Source organism: Aphelocoma coerulescens, chromosome 10, assembly GCF_041296385.1.
Source record: "Aphelocoma coerulescens isolate FSJ_1873_10779 chromosome 10, UR_Acoe_1.0, whole genome shotgun sequence".
NCBI lineage: Eukaryota > Metazoa > Chordata > Aves > Passeriformes > Corvidae > Aphelocoma > Aphelocoma coerulescens.
Window position 1 is genome coordinate 15343386 of NC_091024.1, and position 24220 is coordinate 15367605.

The window sequence follows — 24220 nt, forward strand, 5'->3', positions numbered from 1 at the left end:
TGAAGGCCTAAATGCCACTGCCATTGTAAAGCTTCAGAAATAAAAACTTGTATCAATAATTCTGCAAATGAAAACCACTGAGGATCATTTGAAAGGGCCAGCCTGAATGTTAAATGGGAATGTAACTCCTTAGCTTCTGACCTTCAAATGCAGTATGTAGCTGCAGGCAAAGAAAGCCTTTATGTTCACCTCTAGACAAATTATTCCCCATTACGATATTTAGTCAGCAGAACAAAATATGCTAATGAAGCAAGCACACTAGAGCTCACTAATGACAATTGCCAGGTAGGACAAGATACACAAAGGAAAGACTCACCCAAGTAGTAAGCAAGACTTTAGGAAAGAAAAGACTATCTGAGATATACTGAGATATACCCAGACTTGGGAAACTCACCATATCACTGCTTATAAACACTGTTCTCTTTGAGACAAGACAAATCTAATTATATTTCATGGGTAAACTAACAGCGAGCAATCTGTGTTGATGTGCACTGAAATATATTAATGAGGTAAATATCTAGAAGACTTTAATAAAACAAGCATAATAATCATACATTATTCCCTAAAGTAGCAGGATTTAGATCAAGTATCCTTTAAGCAGGGATTATGACATGGCCACAATGAAGATACATTAAACTGTAAACACTGACAGCAAATACATTAACTCTACTATGTACAACAGAATGTCAGTATTTTTAAAGCTCAGTTCTGATTACCACACACTTGACTGAACTGAAAATGCACCTGCATGTAAAGAAAGAATTGTCTGCTTTTGTAAGCATCACCTGGGTGCTGTAACATTGAAACAGGTTGCTGCCTCAAACTGCCATCTCAATGGATTTATTCAGCCCTGGGGGTCATAACGCCAATTGTTCTCTGTGGTAATTATTGCACATTTAAATCCACACAGTCTGAATAAAAAATCTGGCTAAACATTTGGATAGCTTCTCTGTTTTGATTTATACAGAGGTTTCATATAAAAATGTCATGTGATATGTGATATGTCATGTGTGATTTACTGGAACTCTTATTTTCAGGATTTCAGGAATATGAAAAAAAGCTGACTTGTTCCCAGTCACGTATGTAGTCTTTATGTTGTTACTGTGTACTTCCTGGTTCCCAAGAGAAGCCTAAGCAGAATTCACAATGAGTTGGGATCAATCACACCACCTCTACAGGGAACATAACCAATGTTTTTTCTTACTATTTGGTGTCTGAAAATGAAAGCCATTATTTTTTCCCTCAGAGTTTTGTCCACGTGTTTAGGAGCCCCAGACTAATTAGGCAGAATCTCAGGTACAAAGAATTCATCCATTTCTTTTAGGCACATCTGTGCAAGCATTATGTTCCACCTCTGGCTGAACCATTAACACTTTGCTATTTAAGAAGGTCGTGATGGGGAGGGAAGGGTGTCACTGTGAGCACTTCCTGCAAACAAAACTGACTGTAATATCACATTACTGGGATCTTCCCAGCTTTGGAGGTAGCACAGCCCAGAGCAGCATCCCATGTAAGGGGAGCTGTGCCTCTCTCAGACTTTCTGTGCCCAACAACTGCCTGGAGAAGGAAATACAGGGAGAAGGGCTTCCCTTTCACTCCAGAAGATTTAAAAGGACAGAACTATGCAGAGTAGGCATAGCTGCATCTCCCATCCACAACTACAAACAATGTAGTCTTGGACATATGAAAGGAGATGCTTCTAGACCAAGGATGAAGGGACTATTTTGAAGCTCCTTTATGGTATCATTTTTAGAAAATATAAATTCTAGTATTCATTGGGGCTGGAAATTGGTTCATACTCCCAAGTGATCTGACTAATGTGAAGTAAATTATCATACTCAATACTTGCTTTCTTCATGTTTTTTACAGAGTTTCCAATTTATGTTGCTGATTTGAGTGTTACGACAGCTGGAAAAATCACGTGAGGGCAACTCTTACAAGATACTATAATTAGTTTGTACCCTGGTTTGCAATAAAGAAGAGGACCTAAAACTAAACCAAAAATTTGGAATTGACTGCATACTAACACAGGGGCACAGCTACGTTAAAAGTCTCTCACCCTGGGATAAATTCTGATAAAAGATTCTGTAATGCAAGGATATAAAAATATTATGGGCGTAGTGTTATTAATACTTTTGCCTCTTGAGCAAGTACTGAGGCAGTGTCCAGCATGTGAAAGAACATGAAGCAGCAGAAAATGTCAATTTTAGGCTGAGAGGAAAATCAGACTCTACTTATTTGAGGTCACAAGCACCTGTGGATATCTTCCCACAACAAGCCTGAAATTCCATCCATGCCCTGGCCAGCCCTATCCTGATGGTTAATTACCAGGCCTGGGGCCACATGGGGCCTCCTCGCACCAATCTTGCAGGGCCCCTCCCAGGCACCCAGACCACCTTTATAACCCCTTTCTGCAGCACGAAGTCTCTTTCAGCTGGAGGTGGGGGCTGGTGAGGAGTGAGTTCTGCTCTTCTGTAAACACCTGGCTGTTTGCTCCAGTGTGAGCTGTTTGGCTTGTCAGTCAAACACTCATGTCACCAACACTGGTCCTCCTCACAGCTGCTGCCTATGGTGCTCAGCACTGATGAAGCACTTTCCTACTGGGGAACATTCTCCTGGAAAGCATCAGGTTAGTCCTTTCTCTGATTTATTCAGAATTTGTCTGAGAGAAGAGCTCAAAGGCATGGTAATGCTTTATTATTATGTTTAAACATTTGAATAATGAGCCTTACATTCCACACCTTCCCATCACTTTAGTAGCAATGCTGTTTAGCATTAGCAAATAATGTGTTCAGAGACCAGTGTACTGGCTTATATATCCTGTAACTCATCTTGAAGATGACTAAGTGTTTTGGAAAATATATGTTTTGTGGTGGGTTCCAATTGAAAAAGGGTCCTTGTGGTAGGCTCTAAGGAAAAAACCCAACCTTCTTGGGGAAGAGATGCTTTGTGGTAAACTGACAAAATTGTTGCTACTTGTTGCACAAGTAAACCTGTAGACCTGACTGACCTTTCATCCAGGTTTGTTGTCCCTCTCTAGAATAAAACCAAAGCAGATGGGTATTGTGTTTGCTACTTAGGGACAAAACCTCCATTTGTAGTTTCTGTGATGTGTTGTTTTCTGCAGTTTATCATTGGGTGATGTGTCTCAATGATACCTCAAGGCATACCCCAAGGTACATCTCTTTAAACGAAGAGCTGGTAGCCTAGTATGAAGTCTATTATGGCAGTGCTATTCCTATTAAATTGCACAAGTGAAATAACCTCCCTCCTGACGGCTGTTGATGCGTAGTGGAACGGCCTAATGTACCTTCCTGACACTGCATTAGTTATCATTAACATTGGTAACATTGTCAGGAGGAGCAATTTGGCCCAGCAGGGTACTCTTACAAAGATAAGACTCTGAATGAGGCAGCTCTTGACTAGCTGAAGGTTTTCTGATTGTCATCACAGGAAAAAAGGTCAGACTTCACACTCTTCTCTCACAAAGATTCCACTACTTATGTGTTAATTTAGTGATGGTGCTAGTACAGCTCAGGAGTGAAGAGAAAAATATTTCTGAGGAGTAGTTGCAACCAAGCAAGTCAAGTTTAGGAAAAGAGGAGACAGAGTAAGTTGAGAGATCTAAGCATTCCACAGAATGATTTCAACATGCTCAAATTTCAGTAGACATTAAAATAATTGCCAATTTATTTTTATCACCTCAAAGAACCATTCTTATATTCTTTTGTCTTTGTGTATATCTAAAACTGAGAGCCAGCCATTATGAGTTTCACAGAAACAGCTCTGCTGAATTCTTAGGGAGATGTAATTAGGAGCACGTGCTGCCTTCTGATTTAAACTTCCTGAGAAGACTTTGTCACTAATGCATCTTTAGGTAACAGACATTGATCTTGCTGTCTACTGGTGTCAGGAGCTGATTGCTAAAAGTCTGTGGCTCGGCCAATTAGCACAGAGAAACTGGTTTTGTTTGGACTGTTCAGCACTTTTCAGTAAGTGCTTGGTAAGTTTGGGAACTGTCACTTGGTAACAGCTGTTTGATAGTCGTGCCCCACAGCTGCTTAGAACACACAGGAGAATGCAGAAACCTGTTTTAATGCTCTTCATTTACACCCATTTGTGTTTTCTACAAGCTGTTCTTGAATGCATCCCATAACACTCAGACCAGCTTCCAGCAAGACAGCCCTAAGATACACATTTTCTAAACTATCTATCATCTTAGTTTCCTCACACTGTTCTAAAGGTGAAAACTTCTGCAGCCAAAAGACTCCTAGATTTGGACTCTGCAGCAGCAGAGCACTGTGCCCATGCTGAGAGAAGGAAACAAATATTTGTGTCAGTACTGAGCTCTACCAGCACAGGCAAAGAAAACACAGTAGCAGCATTGACATGTGCAAAGCTGTTGAAGGGGGAAAAAGAGATGAAATAAATATGGCTTTGTAAAATTTTCTTTTACAGATTTTTGTAGGGATCTTTTATGTGTCTGTGGATGTCTATGTTGAAGAAGTATAAGGACACAGCCTATATGAACGTTGTGAAAGCAGACTAATGCTGCAGGAGCTTGTGGTGTCCCTACTAGGGCAGTTTGTACAAGCATATTTGGTTAGGTTCTCAAAGGTATGCCAGTGTTATGAAAGAATGATTGAGAAATGAGAAGCAGTAGAATTCAGTGTCACAGGCAGCATCATTCAAAAGCAGACTTCCCTCTGAGGTTCTCCTTTGATAGGAGAGAAATTTCATGGCAAATTCCTGTTTCTTCAAAAGGGTGTAGGTGGGGCAGGGTGTTGGTGCTGTTAAAAACATTTTCTTTTACTGTTAGTAAACAGATTGGCTTGAACAAGGTAGGAGAGAACACATTCTCAGGAGTCTGAAATCTGCCTAGAGTAGACATTAGGAACAAGGGCTGGTTAAATTATCAGTGCTCTAGTATTGAGTCCCATAGTCATCTTCAGTCCCTACCCAGCAGAAATTGCTCTCAGCCATGCCAATGCCAGTGTTTCACAGAGGCAGGATCCTAGTGGGATGAACAGAGTAAACTCTGCCACATAGGTTCCAGAGAAGCAGTTACTTAAATTGAGTTGCGTTAGTGCAAGAGACCTCTTCCATTGGTTATTATTTCAGCTGCTGTCCAATGTTTTGCTTTTTTATTCACTGCTACCATTCTTTAATTATGCTAATTCTGCAACAGGAGAAACTGAAGTTCCAAATGCAGTCAGGGAGTGGCAGGATGGGGCTGGGACTGCCCCGTGCCATCGTGCTTTGTGGGAAGGAAGTAGGACAGGGTATGTTGCAGTGAGCTGGAGACAAGCTTTTTGTGGTTTCCTTTGGTTTACACCAGGCCCTTGTTCATATTTTGTGCAGTACAAGCACACATTTGCAAGAGGAAATTACTCTCATTTTTCACCTGGTAAAGCTGTTCCCGTGTTGATTATTACTGTGCCAAACCAACAGTATTGTAGCTAACCTTGAAGAAAATGTAACAGCATTCCAAAAAGCAACTACTTTTCACAGGAATACCACATCTATTTAAAATCTCTGGTTGTACTGTATGCTACTGTCAGTTGAAGGAGCCATTCAGTTCATCTTCTTCCATCCAAACATACACCTGTCAGTTAATTCATGTTTGTTACATTAAAAACTGTGGTAATTCAGGAGAATTACATCAGTAGTATGTCTGACAATACTCAATTTCTCTGCTACAGGTGAAACATATGAAAAGAAACTAGAAAAACAAAATTTCTTCATGTGATACTTCAACAATTAGCTGAGAGATGACCAAGATGTCAAATGGGTGTGGGAAAACCCTTAGCTTGAGGAAGGTGTTAAATTTGCTTTGTTATAAAATACCCAGAATAGTCAGTTTAACTTCACAGATGTGATGCCTTTCTTAAATAACATAAGCATGGAAAACCTGCAAGGAATAAGAGTTGTGCTAGGCAGTGAGTTAGAGCAAATATACTCTCTAAATGTATTCTAGGTTTCCCCTCAGACTTGTCTAGTGCTAATCATCCCCTTCAGTGCTTCCCTAGAAGTATTAACAAATAAAGGCTAAACAAGCCCTCATCTATGCCTGAAGTTTTCAAGCCTGAGCGTGTGTATTTAAGACAGGAGACTGACGCACAGTGAAAGTCAAATGAGATGCTTAGTTTGTTTTTCCTTCTCTGTAAATTGTTGGGTCTTTCTTAAAAAGTGACTGTTTTCTGGTGCAACAGGAACCTTTAAAATCACATTTGTTTACTTGTTATTTAGCAAATGTTTTGCAAATAGAAAGTTAGCACCTATCATGAGCTAAGAATTAATAGCTGTGTATTTTAAAGGAATGTAAACGTTATAAAAAGCAGTAATACTACCTGTATGAGGCAGGAAAGGAGGAGAGGAGCAGAAACATGAAAAAGCTAAGGATAGCATACTACACACATAAAACAACAAAAGCACCTTCCTGCTTGCTCATTGTTTACAAAAACTGACATACACGTAGTATATCTTGATTTAACCTGGAAGCATTCAAATCTACATTTATTTAAAGATAATTGAGGCAAAAAACTGCTCTATATGGAATACATATGCCTCTGTCATCCCTTTCAGCATGGTATTTTGTACTGTGAGATGCACATTTATAATAGATCTTTTAGCAAGGTGACAAAACCAAGGCTCTTCTAAGAGCCTGTTCTCTGCAAACAGTAAGTGTAGCATGCAAATGCACTGACAGTGGCCTTGGGGTTTTTCCTTTCACTGTGAAAGAAATGGAATTCTTGTAGTTGGTTTAAATATTGTAGTTAAAATTATGGCTGTCTTGGTTTCACAAATGACACAGGTTCATTTAGGAAGTACTCTAATTCCATCCATCCCTTTGACATTTCATAGTAAATATTAAAAGAAGTAAATACTCCAGAAGAAAAACAAAATCCTCTGCACCTTATCTAAATTTTTTGACATCCAGTATTAATGCTAAATGTCCAACCACACCTTGTGCTAAGGACATTTAAGGAGCAATTAAGAAAAAAATCCAACTCTGGCAGCAATGGATATTGAACTCTTATTCTAATGCCCTCACCATGAGCCTGATTTTTGGATAAAGCTGAGAATGATAACTTGCACTAGGTTGAGAAGAACACAGCAAGGTAAGACCAGTCTTCTCATGATACACAACACATTCAAGTAATGCTTGCCAAAGGTTATTGAACTTGTTTTTTACTCCTTCTTCTGTATTCCTGGAGGCTTGGGGTGGAGAGAGGGAGAATTACCTCATGTCTCCATTTGTGAGCCTCTGTATCTCTGTAAGAAATACCACTTCACACCTTTTTGCCTTGGAGGCTTGTGCTCTTCTCTTCAGTGAATTGCCCACAGCAGCTGTGCCCTGTCTCCTTTCTTGGAAATGAAATGCATGCCTTGTCACCCCGTTTGTTTAGCCCTATGTGCTGATCTGGAGTAGATACCTGTACTACTGTATCTCTAATTTCCTGTCTTCATGTTTGAAGGAATGAAACACTGTGTACTGTCCAGTGCTCTCTATCCATTAAGACAGGAGTTTGTGGTTGCTATTAAAAGTGATTGTATTAGCTCAGTGGCTTCATCCAGCCAGGGGTTACCTATGACAGCAGTGCTTCCCTCCTTACGAAACAAGATGAAGGCATTGGTGCAAGACTGACTAGAAAAAACAATTAAAGCTCAGACAGGCAGTTCAGAAATACTTAGGTGCTTTTGGTTTTTTTCACACTGGGGCAGTAATATCAATATCCAGGTGTTACATAGCCCTCAGCTGTTAGCAGTCTGTTGAGAATGACAAAGGTACAATGCAGTTCAGCTCAGCTTCTGATAAATAAACTTCAAAACCAAAAAAGTTGTTGAAATGAAAGTCTATTTTGAATATTGTTTTGAATGGGCAGTCGTTCAGTGGGGGGAAAAAAACCCTACAATTACTTAGTCAAGCACTGAGGAATTCTTTCTTATTGAAGAACTCTTGTCTTTTGTTCTGAAAATATTTTGAGAACTTGCAAGGAGCAACGTTCCCAGTAGCAGATGCTGGGAGAAAGACCATCACTAAGTCTAAAACATGCTACCTCAACCTCTCTGCTCCCAGCCAACACCTAGTAACTGTTCAAGCCATTCACCATCAGCAAGCGTATTCACTAAGGGACTTTTATGCTGGCAGTAGGGCACTGAATATAGTAAGTTGCACAATTTGGTTATAATTATACTTCTGAAAATAGAATGTAGTAATGAATATTAAAAACTTGCTGCAGATATAGGAAATCTGAAAATATCCCTCTAAGACTTTTTTTTGTTCACAATTATAATGACAGTTGACCTGTTTCATCAGCATATCCTTAAACATTTGATCTCTTTTTACTGTTTTTCAGAGGAATTAACATATTTTAATGTCTGTTTTTAATGGAATCACCTAGACTAAATTGTTTAACTGTGGGGCACTTAACTACAGAAAATCCTATTTACAGAGTTGATAAAGCTAAAACAGGAAACGTATGCATCTGAAGTTTAATAAAGCATTTTAATTAAAGATAAGGCAAAATAATTCATTTATCCGTAATAGTTTGTTACCCAAGTACATGTTATGTTTTACCTCTTTTAGGTAGATCTGTTCATTGTAGAAGATAACTAATATTCAACTGCATATAATTTTAGAGATGCAAAATCAAGGCTTCAAAATGACATTAGGGAATTGTCAGAGACTGAAATATTATATTTTATGACTTAAACATTTTCTTAAAGGACTTTTAAAACTGTATTGCAAAAGCTGAAGAGAAGACTCCCACACCCTGAATGGGGCCCTGAGGCCTGACACTGCTCGCTGATGAAGATAAGATTAAGTAACAACTCAGGGCTGGGGACATTCACTGAGCACAGGCTTAACACCTCCAAGGTGGAGACCACAGCCCCAGGGCGATCAGCTGCCAGGCTCAAACAGACCCTCGCACCAAGGGGTGGAGGGAGGAGAGACTCTGGGTATCTTGGAAAAGCCTCTGGTCAGAGGTGCAGTGACTGCCCATCCTCCAACTGTGCAAAGGAGCCAAGCTGAGGGGTCCTCACGGGGGGGGGCGGGAGGGGTAGAGGGGGAGGAAGCTTATCCACAGCAGGAGGGGTGACATGGCCCATCACAGGGGCTCCCCCAAGGGGTCCCCAGACCCTGCACCAGAGATGATGCAACAGAACCTCAGAGTTGCAAGGGACAGTGTGTCAGGCTGGCCCCTGTAAGAAAGACACGTGGGCGTTCCCACCTGGCCCAAAGTGTGCATTAACCCACGGAGTTCTGCACCCTTTGGCGTGTGGCAGCGTGTAGCAGCGTGGCCACAGCGGCAACGGGGGACCCTCACCACCAGCAGCAGACCAGATGGAGGGGAGCAACGAGACGTCGTTGGGACCCTCAGATGGCTGATATGCTTCCATCTAACCCCTGTCACCTCTCCCTGTTCTCCCACCCCCCATGCACACTTCTTTTCTTTCTCTCTTTCTTTTCCCTTCTCTTTGCCTCTTTTACTATCAAATAAAATACATCCATTTTTTGGCAACAACATCTAACCTCGTTTGGTTTTAATCTCATTTCTGGGGATATTTTGAACCTTCCAGGTTCTTTCCGGTTTATGCTCAGAGACTTAGCTTGCTTTGCTTTCCTGGGTCTAAACCGGATTGTAACAGGAATGAGGTGTACTTCTCTAAGAAGTAACCACATTCAATTTGAAACTTCAGGGAAAAAAGTCACACTTCTTTTCCTTTAGAAAAGCTTGAACTTCATTCTCAGACTCTTTTTCTGGCACTCAGAATTATAACAAGAGACGATCGTGCACAGTTTAAATTAACTTCTACATCATTCTTGTGATAAAACTGCTTAACAGCATTTTTAGTACGAGTAAAGCTCCTATTTCTTCCTTCTTGTCAAGGTCAAGATATGCCAAGTTAGTAAAAAACCACAGCAATATGCAGGCACTTCTTGCAGGTTTTTTTAACGTATACAGTATCTAGATTTGACATACGTTCTACTGAAAATAAAAAGTAATCAACCACTAAGGCAACGGTACAGGAGCTATTAATGGAAAAAAAAAATCAACTATTTCAATGCTGACCCCAGTTTTAAGTTTATCCAGAGTGCCACTGCAGAATGAAAGTAGTTTAAACAAACTGGGTTTGCCCCATGCATCTGGAATACCTTTGTTTGAATTGTCTCTTCTCTGTGCAAAACCTCTTTGTTAGTTCTCTACATATGCTGATTACATTTAGCACCTTTTTCTAAACACACTATGTGATTATGTGAATGCAATAACAATAAAATCTAAAATATCGCTAATGTATATATTTACATATTGATATAGATGTATTCAAATATTGCTAGTTTTGTTTGGAATAAGTAACATAACACTTGGATAATGCCTCTGACAGTGTGGTTTAAAAGAGCACATCATACCTGCTCCTGTGGCCACTTCTGTCTGTCCTCTGGGGTTCTTGACTTTGCTTTAAAACCTCGATGCACATCTCCACTATGCTTAGAGGCAGATGGGATATTCAGTGATTTTGGCCTTCCCTCGTGCCTGTTAGCACTGTGAACAGCTTCTCCCTTTGAACAAGTCTCTTTGTAGTCATGTGCCATGTTTTCAGTCCCAGTGTGCTCTGGACTCATTTCTGTTGTACTGTTAATACTGCTCATGCTCATACTCATTTTGATTTCTGCTACAATCTGGTCAATGTCCTCTTCCTGCTCTTCCAGCTCTGCATCCTCTTTTCTAGAATGGTATGGTGATACTCCCTGTGAATTTCCATTAGCCTCTGCTGGGTAATAGTCCGGATAGTCACCTTCACTTTGACAGTACTGTATGTTTTCTTCTTGGTCTTGAATCTCCAAAGATGATGCTTCATCCTCCAAAATCTGAATGCCATTATCTTGACCTTCCTGCCACTCTTGCCTGTCCATCACCTCATTTTCATCTTGGTGCTGAATTTTACCTTCAGCCCATTCTTCTACAGCTTCCTGACATTCATCTGTTTCAACATGGTGTTCCTCATGGGGAGCATACTCCTCCCCATTACAGTCCATTCCTTCCAGGTAACTATCATCCTCTGGACAGTATCTAATGTAGTACGTGATCCCCTCCTCCTCTTCTGGCAAGCCTTCATCATAGTCCTCTTCCTCAGAAGTGTTGTTAACATAGTCAGAGCTGGAGTCGCCATCTCCACTATGGTCATTGCATTCATGTTCCACAGGGGTAGGACTACCTGGTCTCACAGTTGGTAGTTCTGCCTCCTTTGCTGCATAATCTTCAATGGGAAGGTCACTTTCTTCATTTTCAGGCTCCCTGTTGTGAGATGAAGTCGGGCAGGCTCTGGCTCTGTGATCCAGCATGCTGGCTGTAGTGCTTTGATGTTTCCTGTTTGCCATAGCCAGCTCCTTACATGACAATCATTTCCAGCAATTACTGCAGGGAAGATGGAAAAGCACACATTCAGGAAAAGGTCATCAGTAGAGAACAGTGATGTTAATAGGAAGCAAACTGATAGATTCATTTGGTAAAAAGCCTGTGTTTGTAGATATTTGACCAAATTCAGACAGCTAACTTTTAAAATGCTTGTGCTGTGGAACCATGAAATCAAAGCAATAAGTTGCACTCTGAAAGGAACAGATAAAGAGAAGGTTCTACATTTATGCTGAATGTGTTCTAGTGTAGGCTTTCGTCTGTCAATTTGGCATAGAATTAATCCTGAACCTTGAAATTAGTTTTCAATTTCTTTTTCTTGCCAGTAAGGGGTCATGCTTTGATCACTATGCAGTAAATGGGAGCTCTTTTCAATTTTCAGCTTAGGCATTTCTTTAATGTGTACTGAAAACAAACATTTAGAATCTGACCTGCTCTTACCAAAACTAAAGGAAAATACTTCTATTAACTTGGCAGTCACATAGTGCACTAAAAGATAATGCATTGGTATTAAAAGTGTTATTTTTTTAAAAGCAGTTGCTGGTTTATTAGCCCTTACTAGCTGGATGCCATTGTTATCTCCCATTGTTATCTCCCACTGTTAAACCAAATATTGCTTTTAGAATAGATTATTTCAGTTGGAAGGGACCTACAGCAATCACCCAGTGCTGACCAAGTTAAAGTGTGCTTTAAGGGCCTTGTCCAAATACTCTTAAAACACTGACAGGCTTGGGGCATTGACTGCCACTGGAAGCCTGTTCCAGTGTCTGAATGTGCTCTTGGTAAAGAAATGCTTCCTAATGTCCAGTCTGAACCCATCGTGACACAGCTTTGAACCATTCTCATACATCCCTTCACTGGATACCTTCTCTAGGGAGAAGTTCAGCACCTCCCTGCCCACTTCCCCTCTGGAAGATGCTGTTGAGGGCAATGAGGTCACCTCAGCCTCCTTTCTACAAACCAGACAAGCCCAAAGCCCTTTGCCATTCCTCTAAGGATACCTCCTTCCAGCTCTTTTCACCAGCTCTGCTACCTTTCTGTGCACACATACAAGGACCTTCACATCTTTCTTAAATGAGGGTGCCCAGAAGTGCACACAGCAGGCTGGTGAGGCTGTATCAGTGCTGAATGCAGCAGGATAATCCTCTCTTCCGAGCAGCTAGTGAGTGTTTGACAGAGTCCAGGACACGCTTTACTCTCTGGGCTGCCAGAGCACTTTGCTGACTCCTGAACTGCTGTCAACCAGCACCTCAGAGCAGAACCTGGCATTTAGACTTGTTAAATTAATCATGGCCCAATGCTCCAATCTATCCAGATCCCTCTACAACACTGTTTTTCAAAGTCTAATCTATATTCCACATAAAATACACATTTACAATAAAAGCTCACTAATTCTTCCTGCTAAATACTTCTGGTACTTTAAATTACATATTTTCTCTGAATACTGGATTCTAAATAAGCAGAGATTATATGAACTATATAAAAAATAGTTAAAGAAAATAGCTAATTCTAGACAGGCTTGACAAGTGTGATCTGCTGTGTGATTTGGAGGGGGGGAGTTATATACTTTAGTATTTGTTTCTCTGTATTTCATTGTTGTATCCCTATGATAAACTTGACCTGTGCAGTTACTTCACTGGGGTGAACTGAGCTCAGGCTTCTGACATGCACCACACAAATGCTTGTTTTACTGTATGAACCTAACAATGACATACCAGCCAAACACACAAACATTTTGACTTAACCAGTTTTTCAAGTCTTGTGTGCACACAGAGCAATAAAACTATCATGGAGCTAGAGGATTGAAGGAGCTATATAGGGAGTAATTTCTTAGGCATTATGAACTTAGAAAAAATATCCTGCTACTGTAACCTAAAACCTTACAGATATCCCTGTAGAACTTGTGATACCACAAGAAAACTCCAAATCCTTAGTTTGTGACAAATCCAGGGATCTAATGTATCTGTGGATTATTGCAAAGATATCATGTGGCAAATCTATCCCTGAAACATGAGTTCTACATTCTGAGACACAAAGCAGAGATGCACGTTAGTCACAGGAGGAGGTATGAAAGGAACTCAGCATGTAGAGCTCTTTTTAGATATTGTTACCTTGCAGAATTAGTCTTGACAGAATAAAGCTTTAAAGTAAATAGTGTATCTGAAGAGAAGTTTTAAAGGAGAAAATCAGAGGAGGCAAAACTTTCTCAGGGATTACTTGGCCCTCCTCACTATTGGAAGAACTAGCAGACTTGCAAGGTTTTCTCAATACAATCTGTATACCCACTATCCCTTTGATACTAGCGATACATTTTTACTTTGGAATCAGTTAAAAGAACACAACAGCAAGCTGTAGCCATCCATCCACTAGGGTCACCTCTGATTAGTCAGCTCTTACTGCAAACTAAGGATGTTTCTATACTGTGATGCAGTATAAACAAAACATATTTTACATTGGATTAAAATAGCAACCTAAGTCACAATATTACAATGCTCTGCACAGGCTGCAAAACACTGCCCACAAGCAAGATAAATTGTTTGTATGAGCAGATCAGGCATGAGTACATTACACAAGCATGTCTAAAATGAGTTAAGATGGAGTGCTGAAATAATTTTGAATGGCACTGCACGAAAACTACAGCGATCTCATCTGGCTTAACCAAAAATTATTTTTTGTCAAGAACAGAACAAATCAAGTGCCTCTTATTGAAAGAAAAGCTCTCATCTGCAATGGTCTCAACCTTCTAGTAGAAATATTATCCATATTAAATAATACTTAAATATTTACAGTGCAGTTGACCTTGCACATAAGTCACTACAGTATAGCTGAAGATACAGAAGCACAGCCTGTAACAAGCACAGTTTGAAACCCATGACTCAGATTTTCCTAAAGCATATGGAGATGAGAACCCTTTTTTTAGCCAGTGTAATGGAGTTTTTCCACCCACATCTAAGAATCTTCATTTAGTATCCAGGCCTTGAAACTGCCACAAGTGGTATCTCTGCAGTAATAGCCTTTTATAAATGCCAGTAGTGAATGCTCCAAGATGTTACTTACCTGCATGAAAATCCACTACATTCTAGATATTCTATAACACATTGCAGGAAGCCACCAGAATGTGATCTGAGAGCCAAAAGGCAGGGCAGGAGCCTAGGGAAGGAGGGATGGCTGATGAGTGGAGCTCTATCAGCTGTGGGGAACTGCCAGGGTGAGGGTTCTCAGCTGGACACTGGGGCCTGTTAATGTGCAGCACCTGCACTACGGTGGGAAGGACTTCAAAGAAATAGTGGCAGACTGGAAACTTTTTAAAGCATGGGTGATAAGAAACAGAGAAAATAATTCCTCTCAAGCATGTCTAGCACTGACATACTGGGACATGGGAAATTGGTTTTCAGTTAGTTCAGTCCGAGGCAGTGATTGAAGACAGTGCTTTACCCCCTGTATGCTGGAACCGAGGTAAAAGAAGCCAAATTTTTTGGTGAGCCACAATGCTGATCTTAATGCTATAGAAACTGAAGTTACAAAGTAATCTCTGCACAACAATTACAATTTTAGTTTGCCTCCTTTGCAATCTTCTCAGTCAGGCACTACTCTTAAGGTAACAAAGTACTGGAATAAAAAGGCAGAATTTATTATTTTCAGCCCATGAACTGCAAACTGAATGTGAACTGATTACAGCACCTTCAAGTACAAAATGTAACTTCTCCAGCTGTACCAACACATCAGAATTACTGAACTGAGTTTTCAAACAGCAGTCTTGAGAACTGCTCTTTATGGAGCTGCACATACGTTTCTGTCAAGGAAACACACAGCTGTATTTTAACTCAAATATTAGAACAGCCAGGGCAGCCTAGTTTTCTTCCACTGTATCAAAATATTTCTCAAGCTTCCTAGAAGAATGCTTTAGTCATTGATTAGGTTCAGCATAACCTGAATATTTTAAAACCTAAAAGCATTCTAGCCTTTTTCTAAGCTGTCTCATGTCACACAGCAAAGTTCCTCAAGGCCACAGGTCTGAACTCTTCTGTCTTCTCACCTGCAGAGTGTTAATCTTCCGGATTTTAAAAATACAAACCCAGAATTTTGGGTTTTTTTTAAATGCAATAGATATCAATTTTTTACCATGTGTTCTGCTATTCAGACTACTGCACAAAGCCTTCTGAGTCCCTGACTGCATGGATTAGTACTTTAGCTAATGTTCACATCAGTTACTGTGTAACCTTCTATCATGATAGGTATCTTGAGAAAATTATAAATGGATGCTCTTGAAATTGGAGAAAATAATGGATTTCTATCTAATATTACTCAATGTTGAAGTTAAGAGAGGAGTAATGATTTGCTGGATCCAGAGGCACTTTATCTGTAAAGGCTCCAGTTGAGCCTACAGATCATTTCCTCTGCTTGGTGTAAGACTCCCTCCTACTTCTTGTATCTCACCTCCCTCCTTGGTAGCAGAAAGTTAGGTCAAACTTCTGCATCACTCTAAGCACATTTTTCCACTTCTGGCTGCGGCTGGAATGAAGTGTTCCTAGGAGCATGGGAGGGTCACTGCTGCATCCTTGTTCACCTTCCTTGGGATTCAGTAATTTTAACTTCTGATTTCAGTTGTACAGTGCATCACTAAATCTCCATCAGTGTTGTCAGGATCAGTGAATAAGGGACCAGTTACACAGGGTCCTCAGTAAAAACCTTTTTCTTTCAATAATTGTTTTGCTTTATTTTTCTTAATTTTCCCTGCCTCAGCTCAGTGTTGAAAGGAAAATCAATCTCCACGAAACAACATGCTGCATTTCCATGTGAGAGTAAAAAGGCGTATGCATAGGGGAACCAATTTCTTCTGCTCCCAGAAACAGGACTACTGGGTTACAGCTGGAATTTATTCTAATCAGTGCTCATTATACTCATTAGCTTTCTCCTGAGTTCCCTGCATCTAATCCCAGACAGCTGCAGTGAGGGGTTTATCAACCTTAACACTTCTACATCTTTTCACCTGTGTAGAAAGATCTCTTTACTGTGCTCCCAGTGAAGGATACCAATTAAATTTGCATTAAAAATGGGAAATGGTACACAATTATAAACATGGTGATACAGTGAAATACCCAGTATCATACTGCTGGCTGTGGTTAAAGAACTGCATTGCATCTATACTTGATTTGCAAATGGAACAGCACTTTAGTGGGAGCAAAACAAGTTATTTACATTTAACATGCACAGTGATCTGGGGGGGGCAGGGGAGCATTGTTAGGTTTGTTTGGCAACAAATATATTATTCCATGCTTATCTAAAGCCAAATGATTTTTGAGCCCTGCTGTTCCAACTTACAGGTGAACCTAAGAGTTTTACTGGCCTGAATTTGATATATTCATTTTGCAAGGCCTCTTTCCTGTGCCTACTCCTCCCCAGGTTCATTTTTTCATCTGTTCCTCAGTGCTTCTCCCACACTTCAGGTATCTGCACCCTTTGTCAGTTTTGACAAAACTGACACGCAAGGTTTGCTTCCCTGGAATTGTTCAGTATCTCCTATTTTCCCTAGATATCGTCTGCTATCTAGCTGCTATTAAAGTGGTTCTACTCTTTGTAAGTCATCTTCAGATGTAAGTTATAAGCACTACCACACAATTTACTGCCAGGCGAGATCATAGCACGTACAGCCCACAGCCTTGCTTCTCTCTGCTGAGCTGTGCCGTGGATGCACTGACTGAAGCTATTCCATATGTTAGCCCTATACATTCATAATCCAGAAATGCTGCAAAAAAGAAAAAACAACACCCAACCCTCTTAACATGGACATATGTTGAGATCTGCTACATTCATCAACTTACTCAGTACATCTGTAACTGAGATAACAGTATTTTTCAACAGAACTGCATCAGAAAATTCATGATTGCAGGGCTTTAATTATACCAGTCTCTTCTCCAATAAAGAGATAAGTTGAAGTGGAAAAAATCTAACTTCAATTCATTCAAAACAATTTTAATATTAAACTAATAGTATTTCTCAGTAGGCTTTCATTACAGAAGACTTAATAGACTCCCATCTGCTAAGTTGGTCCAGAGGAATTATGACTGATCCTAGACTGGGAACTGGAATTTTTAATAAGCTGATAACAGAACATGAGCCTGCTGTGACTAAGTCCGATTCTGTAGTCATTTGATTCCCCAAGGCCAGACTCTATTAACTTCATTTTTCAGTGGTGCTGACTCTCCAGACCATGAGAATTCATTATGGAGGGCACCAGAAGCAGAGTGCAGGGTAACTGCCAGCTCCTCTAAAAGCAGGTGTAAATGGGATCCTGACTCTCACAGCAGCCCTGATCCTGCAGTGTCAGTGACAGCAGACTGAGCACGTGACACAGGATTTGGGAAGGAGCAAAGTCTCTCTAACAAAGGGAAGGGAGGAGAGGACACAGCACAGGAGGAAGGGGCATGTTGGTCCCTCTTGCAGAGTGAGCCTGGGTAGCACTGACCTTCTAGTGTTCAGTATGGAGTCTCCAACAATAAGGACTACCACAACATAATTAAATTAGGGTTATGTTGTGGCACTCCAAGTGCCATCTCAATGTTACTGAAGTTCTCTCACTCAGGCTGGCACAGCCTGATATAGCACTTATTAGCCAAGCCTGTTAAAAATGTCTATTCCTTTTCTCTGAGGCCTATGAATTTAAAACAAAAAAACTCTATACCAACACATTGTTTCAGGGAGGTGAAAAACCTAGGACAGAAACTTCAGTTATTAGGAACACATCATACATCATCAAACTGGTCCTTTTATGTCCAGGATGTTAGATCTGCATGGCAGTAAATACCTACAAACACAGTCATATGCATGCATCTCTCTTCCTCAGTGCGAGCTCGGCAGGTACAGCATACCCCAAGACACCTGTTTCTTTGGGATTTTTGTGGCCATAGCCGATTCAGGGGTGCTGTTTGAACCTGCATATCTCAGAGATGGCAAATTCCTCAGTTCCCTCCAAAAAACCTTTAGGGAGGTGGGAAAATTGGCAAAGACAGCTGAGAAATCTAGACTTTGTGATTTGATGTCTCACTTGGAGTTGGTTTGATGTTTATAAAATGATAAAATTGCTTTATTCACCTATTTGTGAAAATACACCATAAAGATTACTTTGAAGTAAGTGTCTGGGTATAAAAATTATTAATTTTTAGCAGCTGAGATCTGATTTTTTTTACTGTGAAACTTGAGATTGAAAACTGGGCTGAGGTCTAGCATTTCCTTGTGTACAGAACTCCAGTACGAGTACAGACAGCAGTGGAGTTGGTCTTGGGAATGCCACTTCTGCCTTTTACAGTGTATGTGAGTTATCTTTGCTCAGACAGCTTTCTACCTGCTTTATTAAAACCTTCATGAATACAGCAAGTATTTAGGTAAGCCATACAAAAGCAGCTTTGCAGATATATGACACTTCAGTGGTGCTACTGACACCCTAAAAAAAAAATCAAACAGGCAAACTTAAAGAGAATCAGAGAGGACACTGAATTTATGGGGAGTATATTTCTTTCTATGAGTTTTCATGCATAAACAATACACTTGATAAAGAATTTTTAAATTACTAAAGTTAATTTTTGCAGAAACTGACTGACAATAGTCAGAAACCATTTAGAAGATTAGCTTTGACAAATATCTATTATGTATGAAATAAACCTGAAGTGTTTTGTCAGTGTTGTTGACAGCTTAGGACATCTCCAGAAAGTTTAAAGCTTAACTAGATAGGAATTTCCAGTTTCTGCTGGTTCTTGATAAATGGCCTAAATATTCCTTTCATTTCTTATTTCAGCCAAGAGAATATTCTTCTCAATCCACAACAAGAATGAGAGGGCCAACAGAAGACAAACAAGTCTTAAATGAGCTCTATTGCAATTTATTTTACGATATTTCTACTCTCACATGCTTGACCTCTTCTAGTATAGTGGTATAAAAACAAGAGTAGCAAACATAAAACGTGGATAGAATTAACAGCAACTTGCTATCTTGGTTTTTCATGTTTTTCCTTCATTTAAATTTAAATCCAACAAACTACAAGTAGTAGTTGTTGTCTGCACCAAGTAGAAACCTCTCAGGATTCAGAAATGCATTTTCTTTTGTCCTGTGAAATTCCATTCCAAATTAGTCTCTTTTAATCTTTCTCTTTTTTGTGAGTGCCTTTAGAAAATTACGACAATTTGTCAAAAAGCTTTATAAAATCAACCCTGTATTTAGATGTCTTTCAATATTTCTTTATTTTCTTAGTGTCTTCTGTCAAGACCCAGTTTCCCATCTCCCTGCTGGGCTGGTGTCAGGCTGGGGCTGCCTCAGGTCCAAAGGAAACAAAGCACTTTACACACTCTGAATAGACAAGCCAGAAAACCACCAAACACACCTTTTGTGATTTGAGGAGGGAAGAAAGATGGTCTGTGTTCCCCCAGTGCCTCTGGCTCACACAGTAGGTGCTGTGAGTTTTGTAGCAGCTGGGGGTCCATCTAACGCTGACCCTGTGTCCAGTTGTACACAGTTCTTTGTTTTCAGTAAGGGCAAATATAAAGCAGGAAGTTGCAAATTAAAAATATCAACAAAAGTTATGTAACTTTGTTAATTGTAGCAACACCATGGTAAAGTCCAGATTCAAGATCTTCCTTTTAACCTAAATTCCCCATCCTCACACAGTGCACATATGTGTAATAATTTTATGATTACACATTATTTTATACTACCTGCCTCTTATTTGTTAAAAGCACAGCTGGGATAGGCCAAGAGGAAAAACAGCCAAAGACAACTCTAGAATTGGTGCTACTCAGTATTTTAGAGCTTCAATTAATCATCTAAATATTATTTTAATATGCTTAACATAATTGAAATAGAGACTTAGAAAACAGCAAGAGATTTGCATGGGAAGCGGAGCAAGAATGATTCTTAAAGAAATGGGGGAAGTGTGTGGGGAAGTGAAAACAAGCAGGATCTAAAAATAGATGGCATTAAAATACATGACTTGCCAGTTATCTCAAAAGTAGCCACTAGGGTCTTCTTGTGTAGCTAAGATGAAAAAAAAAAATTCTTATAATTCTCTGCTTACTTTACTGTGTCTACTGTGAATATGAGGTAGTCACAAAAGATAATAACTTGGGGGGAAAAAATCACTGAATAGGCAAACAAAGAAAATGTTATGTCTATTATTAAGCACCATTATGCTTATTTTATTAGTTTAACAACTGACAGCAGACTGAGAAATTAAAGTTGTGAGATAACCAATGCTCATTTCTGTATGTCAGGATTGTTTCATTTGCAGTTTTGCAGAAATTCTGCCTAAAGCTACAATGGCTGCAGTGAATTAGATACTGCAAATACACATCCCTGTATCCACAGGCAATGCTCTTAAAATGGAGCAGCCTGCCCTGAGTTACTACTGAGCTGTAACAAATTGTTGTCAGCATGCAGGTTGCATTCTCAGTAGAATATGAACTGTGAGTGCACTGAAGACATGAACAGCATCTATTGACCAGCCATACCTAATGCACACCTCCTGACCCTGAAACCACCAAGAAACAATAGATGATGTACAATGGAACATCTTTTAAACCACATCAACATGAACAAGTAGATTTGAGATGTTTGATTACCTCACCTGAGTGAAATCTTTAAAATTACTTTTCTATGGGTTTGAAAATCTTTTTTGTTCTATTCATCAGGTGATATCAAGGGGTTTCTGAGATGTTTTAATTATTTTTCCCACTTTTAAAAGATTTTATATTCTGAATTGCATTCTTGCATTTCTTTTCACGGTATATAGTATTTTTTCTGTTTGGTTTAATCTAATAAGCTTTTAAAATTCAATAATTACCTAGTAAAAGTAATTCTAAAAATGTTCTATAACTAGAAACCACCAATAGAAATTAAAAGTAGAACCGACAAAGAAATGCTAAAGACTGTAAAATTCAATGGCACTGCAGAGATGGTATTCTTGAGTATATATCCCAGCTGAATGGAGCTTTTATAGTTAAAAAGATTAGCTATTTCCTGCAGCAGCAATAAAAATGGGTAATCACATATTTAATTATCATTTATGGTTGATGTGGCTTAATCATTCTTTAGGGCTTAATTTCCCAGCTCAAAGAGTGATACTAAACCTGTAGTACAGCATCCATACAGTTGTGAGAGTTAGGACAAGTATCAGTGTTGCAGTGTTAAGCCTGCTATAGAAAAAAAGCCACCAAAAATAGAACCTTATTTAAGGCACCTTAAACAGAGGGAAGGACAGAAGCAGAATACTTGTGTTCAACATAAAAATATGAGATTACAAAATTAAGGCAGTGAGATTTTGTGGCTTATTCTTGTGACTGCTCTGCTCCAAGAGATCAAGCACACAAAGTTCCAGTGATAGCTGTGCAGAGGCATCAGCTTTGAATTTTACTCCATAACGAATACAAATTAAAGTATCTTCTTATGATTGTTGCATTTCCTAATTTACTGAGAATAAGGAAAAATATAGGATGTATAGGTATAAGGGAAGGAGATACAGGAGTAAGGGAAAAGTATAGTATATATTAACATTATAATGCATAAAGAATATATGCCATTCAATTAAAACATTCAACCACTGACACAATCTGCAATCCATCCAGAGCTCTGGCAGAATTTTCAGTCTATCTTAGGATGGATTATACAAAGTTTTCCAATGCTTTGCAGAGTAAGTTTCTGCTGATTATGGAGGCTACTCAGAAGTCTGGCCATCTCTCTAGATCTGGCTAATTTTTACACTTCTTGTCATCTTCCAATTTCCTGGATAATAATTTTATCTCAATAACAAGATTGGTTTCCATATTGACTTGCACTAAATGGAGCAGATCCCTCTAAGCATAAAATGAGGCAGTGCTGATGTAACAATGGGGAGACATGTGGCTGGAATTCAAACATGGAACAGACATTGAACCTGGAGGCAGCTGTGGGAAACCTCCTGAGGTCCCAGTTATACACATCCATATTAACAGAACCTGGCCTTGCACGACTGACATGCAAAACCACCATCTATTGCAATTTCTTCAAGTCTAACACAGTATTTTTTTGGTCAAAATGTTCATAAAAACCAGTCAGCTGAACTAAATTTCCTTCTTATCTCTACGTACTGGTATACTTTGGAAAACTTTTTTCACTGAAAACCACTGAAGAAAAACTTATGCATATGGCCTCTAATGTAAATTTAAATATTACTTTAGGAATAAAACTCATTCCACCTAAAATGTCAATATGTGGAATTATTCCTTTTTGTCTACAATAATTCAGTGTTTTGAAATGGATTGAACAATGACTATAAAGTGTATTGTGCAGTCAGAAATGTTGTGTAAGGGTGAGACAAAATTTACTTTGTCTAGGATATGGAAAAAATATTAGTCTGCCAGGGCAAATTCTTAGAAGAGCCTTTTAAGCCACCAAATCTATACAGTAATTGGTGACTTAGGGGTCTAGGTGAAAGGTGAGGCAGGATTTGGGGACTTCCTCCAAGGTAAGGAATTGATACTTTTGACAAGATGTGTAAATTCCAAATTTCCATGCTATTAGAGGAAAAAAATGGAACTGCAGTAAAAAGATCTTCACAGTAAGAATAAACATAACATCTCTTGGTTCCTTGATATTCTCTTCCACAAGAATACAAGTCTAAGCTGTAAATTTGACCATTTCCCTTTGGCAGAAAAGTCCCCGTCGCTGTGGTGCAGCCAGACTGGCTGCTCTGAGCCTGCCAATCCGACACAGCCCTGGCACCGAGCTCCAGCCTCCTGAACATGCTCAGCCAGAACTGAGATTACTGCTGGCTACAATGAAAACAGGTTTTATTGAACCTGACATGCAGTTAGAAGGGAAAGGAAATTGGTTAAATTTCAGCTGTTTGAGCAAGCTTTGCACTCTGCTGCTATCACACAGCTATAAAAGAACGCAATGGGTGTTGGCTAAATAGATTTACACACACGCAAGAATAATTTTAGCTCATCACGAATTTGAAACCTTTAATTTTTGGAACTGTGTGTCAGACACACACACTCCCACTTGCTGCAGATGGAAGTAAGGCTTCTTTAGCAGGTCATGCATGTTACACAACAAATACACATGCAAGTATATCTCTTATATACATTTATATAATATTAATATATGCATAGATATAAGTAGTAAATCTATAACTTCATCTCCTTCAGTTCCTTCTCCCACTAGGAAGAAATTTGGAATCTCTCTAGAAAAGTTATGGGGCTATTCTAATCTTAAAATAATTCAAAAAGATGAGTTAGCTTTTCAAAGAATATTTGAGGAATGCCAAGACAATAACATGGGCTGGGACAGTACTTCAAAAAATGTGATCTTGCCATTTAAACAGCATCATTTAAGTACTTTGAGGATTTATCTAATGGAATAAATTTATCCATTAACAATATCAGATAACTATCAGGTAGAGTTACTTAATTCAGCATCATCATTAAATAGACATAATGAAAATTCTGCATTTTGGTCACATCCAGTTCCACCTGAAATACAGCAACCAATCCTGTGATTTGTGTCTTTGAAATCAGTTTTTTCTTTACAGTTTTCAGAAAGCTATGGCTGTCTACTAATTAGCTCTTCAAGGTGGATGCAAATATTCCAAAAGCATTTGTGGCAACCCTTTTTATCTTCAACAGGCACGTGGCTTTTAAGAGCTGTTACCTGTTGCAGATGTATTTCCACACACAAAGAAACCATATCAGGCTTGGTGCACCTGAACTACACATTAATAAAACATGACACTCTCACCAATACAGCTGTATTCCACTCCCTTTATTCTCTGTTGT

The 24220-nt window shown here is 39.3% G+C and overlaps 1 protein-coding gene and 1 long non-coding RNA gene across 7 annotated transcripts in view; one reads left to right on the plus strand and one right to left on the minus strand.

The window, feature by feature from the left end:
• Positions 1-16252, minus strand: part of APBA2 (amyloid beta precursor protein binding family A member 2) — a 45394-nt gene extending 29142 nt beyond the window's left edge. For 4 of the 6 annotated variants that reach the window (XR_011154292.1, XM_069026227.1, XM_069026231.1 and 1 more), the window contains exons 1-3: positions 15858-16252; positions 14478-14570; positions 10418-11423 (exon numbers count right to left, since the gene is read on the minus strand). Coding sequence is in view for 5 of the 6 variants with exons in the window: in XM_069026227.1 (XP_068882328.1) it covers positions 10418-11386 (969 nt within the window). In the remaining variant the exon portion in view is untranslated. Of the gene's footprint in view, positions 1-10417; positions 11424-14477; positions 14610-15857 lie in introns of those variants that run through there. The other 2 variants (XM_069026229.1, XM_069026228.1) reach the window with 2 other exon arrangements.
• Positions 2385-24220, plus strand: part of LOC138116687 (uncharacterized) — a 63775-nt gene continuing 41939 nt past the window's right edge. The window contains exon 1 of the long non-coding RNA XR_011154295.1: positions 2385-2629. This is a non-coding gene — a long non-coding RNA (uncharacterized lncRNA). The remainder of the gene's footprint in view (positions 2630-24220) is intronic.